Source organism: Salvia splendens, chromosome 4, assembly GCF_004379255.2.
Source record: "Salvia splendens isolate huo1 chromosome 4, SspV2, whole genome shotgun sequence".
Classification (NCBI taxonomy): domain Eukaryota; kingdom Viridiplantae; phylum Streptophyta; class Magnoliopsida; order Lamiales; family Lamiaceae; genus Salvia; species Salvia splendens.
The window spans coordinates 14,146,485-14,152,663 of record NC_056035.1 but is presented as its reverse complement, the minus strand read 5'-3'; the positions used below and the strand labels follow the sequence as shown (position 1 = coordinate 14,152,663).

Sequence of the window (6,179 nt, the reverse complement as noted above, 5' to 3'; positions counted from 1 at the left end):
CGGCTACGGGCTATCACTAGTACACACCATTAATTTGGTTACGTTATATTAGTGGTGGAGATTAATTGTGAATGAATTTAGCCAAAAATCTGACAAATTAATTTATTGGTGAGCTCTATCTCTATGGAAAGCGAATAATCTTTTTTGACATCAAAATTTGCTCTAATTATATAGACCTTTTATATTTACATAAATCACATTAAATAAAAGCTAGTGATATTGCAAAGCTTAAATTAGTCCAGTTTTAGGCAGTATTCAATTATTTTTTTATGCAGCATAAATATTGGTAGTATGAGTATGACGATGCCTCTTTGATTTATAAAATAAAGAGAGAATAAACAAAAAAACATTAGCATAGGAAATGGCGAAGAAAAAAGAGGGGGAGAAGAAGAAGCTCTCACTTTTTGTAGTCACAACTTCTCATTCGATAGCTCACTTTCTCTCTCTAGATCTGTGAATTGTGAATACACCTCCCCGTATTTGTAAAACCCCTATACCTACACACACGCTTAATTTTAAGTGTATATACACAGTATAGATGACGCTTCTGCTTCTGCAGCTTGTGGGATAACCATCTTTACTCTTTTGAATTTGGTGTTAAATGGTGAGGAAAGTTTGCCTTTTTCAACGTTTTATGTGCTTGGTTTTTGTTGGTGTGGTGTGAGAAGTGTGTATTTGTGTGGTTTAGTTTGTCTTTTTTTTTGTGCAGTATGTACTGGTGCTTGTACTCTACGCTTTATGAAAGTTTCAATCTTGATTCTTGTTGAACTTGTTTTATGTGTAACAAAATTAATCAAGTTTAGATTTTTTGAACTTGAGTTTGCAGGCATGCATGATACAAGGGTTCAAATTGTTGTTTTGCTTTTTTTCTTTTTTTCTGGTTTGGGTTTATTGAAGATGAATTAGGTATCTACTGTTCCATTTTTAAAATGGATTATTGATGTCTCTGTAGCTATGATTTGGATTTTCTGATTTTTTGTACTGGGATTTTAGTTTTGAGGTGGTATATTTTTTCTTATGTGATCATTGAATGGAAAAATTCATTTCAGTTTAGTTAATTCAGGATGACAATTTTGGAATTTGGAGTACAGATTCAGATGCTTATTAGTGTTACAGATGCCAAAAAAAGATGAATTGATGATATTTTTAGTGTTTCTTGCCATATAACTGCATGATGTTTTGTTTGCCAGATTGATTAGCATAAGCTGTCAATGATCGACTTTCGGAATATCATTACTTTTCTTGCTTGCTGGAATCTTAGTATTCTGAGTTTGAAATTGGTTGTTAAGATCACTTCTTACTTTTACCATTTACTACCTTTCCTATAATGATATACAGAGTATTGTTTTACTAGATTTTGCAGGTTGTTTTTTATGCAAATTTGATCCTTTTTGATATGAAGAGATAATACTCTTTATTCGGCAACCTTTATTAGTAGTGTTTATTTTTTGATGAGTATTGTTGTTCACTTCACTTTCTGATTCCAAACTGGATTTTTTTTGTTTTCCTGTCTCATCCAGATGGATATCCGAAGCTGGAAATAGAACATCTTGACTCCTTTTGGATTTGACAGTAGAGGAGCTGCAGCTATGAGTTATAGTTTTCTGAATGTTGAAACTGAAGACACGTTTACAAGCTTGCTCGAACACGCTGCCAACAATGATTTAGAGGGATTCAAGAAGTTTATTGGTTGCAACCCTTCAAGTGTTGACGAGGTTGGGCTATGGTATGGGCGACAAAATGGCTCGAGTCAGATGGTTCTGCAGCATCTAACCCCCTTGATGGTGGCTGCTACTTATGGCAGCATTGATGTTCTGAAACTGATTGTCTCCTTACCCGAAGTTGATGTTAATCGCGACTGTGGTGTTGATAATAGCACAGCCCTTCACTGTGCTGCTTCAGGTGGATCGGTTAATGCAGTTGATGCTGTGAAACTGCTTCTGGCATCTGGTGCAGATCCGAATTTAACTGATGCCAATGGCCGTAGACCTCTTGATGTTGTTGTTGTCTCTCCAAAGTCACAGGCGACTAAATATTCCATTCAAATGATGCTCACAATGGGTACTTCCTTCGAGGAGGAGCACCATCTTAGAGTATTGATAGGTGCTTCGAGTCTGGACTCACCGCCGCTTTCACCATCTCTTGCAAATGGGTCCCCCCGTTCTCCGGAGTTAGTGCCTTCTCCGGAGGGCATGAAATCCAATGATCTTCCTGCGTTGCCTGCACCCGAGAAGAAAGAATACCCTGTTGACCCTTCTTTACCTGACATCAAGAACAGCATCTACTCTACAGATGAATTTAGGATGTTTTCGTTCAAGGTCCGGCCTTGTTCTCGTGCCTACTCGCACGACTGGACTGAGTGCCCCTTCGTTCACCCCGGTGAGAATGCTCGAAGAAGGGATCCTAGGAAGTACCACTACAGCTGTGTGCCATGTCCAGATTTTCGTAAGGGGGCTTGTCGAAGAGGGGACATGTGTGAATATGCTCATGGGGTTTTCGAGTGCTGGCTGCACCCTGCCCAGTACAGGACCCGGCTATGCAAGGATGGGACGAGCTGCAATAGAAGAGTTTGCTTCTTTGCTCACACACAAGAGGAGCTCAGACCCTTGTATGTCTCAACTGGCTCCGCTGTTCCTTCTCCTCGATCAAATGCCTCTGCTGCCAATGCCATGGATTTCACTGCAGCAATGAGCCTTCTTCCTGGTTCACCATCTTCAGTTCCTGCCATGTCCCCATCTCCGTTCACTCCTCCCATGTCTCCATCTGCCAATAGCATTTCAAACCCAAGTTGGCAGTTCCAGCAAAATGTTCCAGCGCTGCATTTACCCGGAAGCAACTTCCAATCTAGTCGGCTGCGCTCGTCTCTTCATGCTAGAGATATTCCATTTGAAGATATGAATGCATTCGGAGATATGGATCTCCAGCAGCAGCAGCAGCAGCTCTTAAATGAGCTGCCTCATCTCTCTCAGTCAAGTATTAGTGCTAATATGATGAGCCGTTCTGTTCGTCCTAAAACCCTAACCCCTTCGAATCTGGAGGAAATTTTTTCTGTGGAGAGCTCGTCTCCTCGATATTCAGATCAAACATTGGCCTCGACTGTTTTCTCACCTACACAAAAGTCGGCTGTCCTTAACCAATTCCAGCAGCAGCAACAGAGCATGCTTTCTCCAATCAAGACGACATTTTCACCAAGAAATGTCGATCACACCCTACTGCCGGGCCCTTTTGGAGTTCCCTCTTCGGGAAGAATGTCACCTCGTGCTGTAGAGCCTATCTCACCAATGAGTGCCCGGGTATCCATGCTAGCTCGACAAGAGAAGCAGCACCAACAATTCCCTAGTCTAAGCTCACGTGACCTTGGCTCGAACGCTGCAGCTGCTGTCGCCTCCATGGAGGGGAATTGGTCGAAGTGGGGGTCCCCCAATGGTCAACCGGAGTGGGGTGTCAATGCTGATGACTTTGGGAAGCTGAAGAGATCTTCTTCTTTCGATCTTCTCAACCATGGTGAGGAACCTGATTTATCTTGGGTTCACTCTCTCGTTAAAGAATCCCCACAGGATATGAAGGAAAAATCCGTGCCCCATGTCTCTGGCGCTACGGGTTCTGCCACATCCTCTGGTGAAGGTGTGCATTTGAATAACGAGATTGAACAAGCTGACCAATCTGTTTTAGGTGCATGGCTCGAGCAAATGCAGCTCGATCAGCTCATGGCTCAGTAATATCAGAATCTTTCTTCTAAACCATTAGGTCCAGTTGATGAGATTTTTGGTGAAGATTCCAGCTTTGTGTTTCGGATTTTGTTGGTTGCTAGCTTTAGCAAAAGAAGGCAGTATAGTGCCATGCAAAGGACAATGGTCCGAGTATAAGGACAAACATTAAGTATTTTTTTTTTGTTACTATTTTTATTAATTCTTTTAAACTAGATGTTGAAAGAATGAGTAGTCAGCCGGGATGGTTGAAGAAACGTCCGGTTTAGAGAAGAACTATCCTCAGTTTTACTGAAATATAAGAATTTTCTAGTTTCTTACCTTGTTATGTTCTTATCTAGTAAATTACCAATATAAATCAGCTCCAGGGTCGTCGTAGATACGTGTTCCTAGGGCTTGGAGGTGTCATTGTGGTCTTGCCATAGGTAATGTAGTTGAAAAATATAGTCTTTCTTTTGTTGTTGTGACTTGGAATAAGTTCATTACAGGATAGGAAAGGAATGCATTATCTGATCACTGATGTAACATCAAGATAACGGGCGATTTGTTCTTGTTATCATCTTCGTTATATGCCTTTTGTTCTGTGGAATTTCCTTTCCTTCTTTATGCTAAATTCTTAATTTGCTTAGAATGTCTTAAGTATTACTTTCTGGAATTCCCTTTACATGTGGTGTTTGTAGTGTGTATTTATTTTAGGACTAGTGGATTATAAAGAAAGCATGGAACCTTATTTCAGTGGATTCCATGCTAAAAAGTTGGATTTGAGAGTTCACAGATGATGTTGATTTAGATGTAGATGAGATGTGGACGTGGAATGATAGAAACACCAGCAACATATGCTATCTTTTTATTTATTTTTTTGGATGGAATAATCAGACTTGATTTGGAAGGGAGGATGATGATAATGTATGGCATGAATCTTGACTATGATTTGATTCCATTATAGGAGGGTGAGAGATGTTTGCAGTATTTTTTTGTAGCTCTGTTGATCTTATGTTTAACTATAGTGCAGTTCTTTATCTATGTCGAAGCTGTAATGATCATTTGGCTGTTACTGCACTCATATTATGAAAAAAGGGTAAATTCGGAGATAATAAATATTCTTTTCTGAGGTAATATATTGGAAAGAGAGTGGTGAAAAGAGAAGACTTATCTCTTAAGCAAAATATCTCATCAACACTTTTAGTGTATTATTTCCATTTCCTTTCTGAGTAGAGAGAAAGAGAAACAATGCCTTGGACCCATGTTGGAATTATTGTACTGATTTTACACTATTATTTAAGGATATTTGTCGTATTAATTAGATTAAAATGTTGATAAAATAAAATAGGAGGAAATAATCATGGGGTGTTATTTTATTCCTTGGCTTTCACCTGGATTCAATAGTACAAATCCATTCTTGAAGCCACTTTAAAAAAATATTTTGGCCATTATAATGGTACATAAATTAACAATATATTAATTCCCATGGTAGTGGTGTGTAATGTTTATATAAGTGGGATTATTCAAGAAAGCATTGGAACCTCAACTAAGATTAATTTATTGGGATCCCAACGATTGATTTTGGTTTCAAGGAAGATGAAGAAGGTATGGGATTTTTTATTGCATAAATAATTAGTTAAAGGTGGCATCTACAAATATTCCTTACGGAAATTAATGAAGAGCTTTCATTATTAATTAGTGCATGTTATATTCAATACATTATTATTCTTTATATTCGATCGAACATCGAACATGGCATGATTTAGTATTGTGGATAAGTTATTAGATTCTATTAATTTATGCATCGACAATTCGAATATATGATCTCCACATCTTTGTGTGTATCCCACTTAATTTAATTATCAACTTATGTTCAAATTTATTGTAAAAAAAAAAGTAAACACAATCCTTATTTTACTAATGCCAAGATTATTAGATTGTCATACGTATTTAACAAAAGGACGAATAAAATTAATGAACTGTACCTTGATTGTATGAAATCTATGGATTTGATGATTGTGATTTGTGAGGAGGGATGTCAATCGGGTCAACCCTATTCGGGTTGCGGGTTAATCGGCTGCAGACTAATCGGGTTGTGATTTTTCCGGGTTATAAAAGTTCGACCATAACCCTAAAAGCTCGAGTTTCGGGCTAGCCCATCGGTTTAATCGGGTTGCTACCTATAAAATTAACATACGATTAATCCAGTAAATAATGATGAAAATTAGTTATATTTATAAAATGTAAAATATTTAATTATGATAAATTCGAGATATATGCTTAAACTCAAACATGAACATGATCAAATAGTAATATTTGAAATTTATGCAAAATAAAACATAAACATCAGGAAATTTAAATATATTTTTTAGTGAATTTGAAGTTTCTAATTCATTTATCTATTATTATATTAATAAAAACTTAATATATAATTTATATATTTAATATATAAAATGAAATATTATTTTTTCAGTAATCTATATTATAAAT

General features: G+C 37.4%; 1 protein-coding gene across 1 annotated transcript; it reads left to right on the top strand.

Annotated features, from left to right (window-relative positions):
* The first annotated feature begins 331 nt into the window (after window positions 1–331).
* On the top strand, window positions 332–4,027 carry LOC121798733 (zinc finger CCCH domain-containing protein 30-like). Its single transcript, XM_042197873.1, has 2 exons — window positions 332–604; window positions 1,521–4,027. The coding sequence occupies exon 2, from the start codon at window positions 1,590–1,592 to the stop codon at window positions 3,717–3,719; it is 2,130 nt and encodes a 709-aa protein (XP_042053807.1). The 5' UTR covers window positions 332–604; window positions 1,521–1,589; the 3' UTR covers window positions 3,720–4,027.
* The last annotated feature ends 2,152 nt before the right edge of the window (window positions 4,028–6,179 follow it).

Excerpts from the sequence above, each read along its gene's own strand:
- LOC121798733 (XM_042197873.1), top strand. The coding sequence starts at position 1,590 with ATGAGTTATAGTTTTCTGAATGTTGAAACTGAAGACACGTTTACAAGC.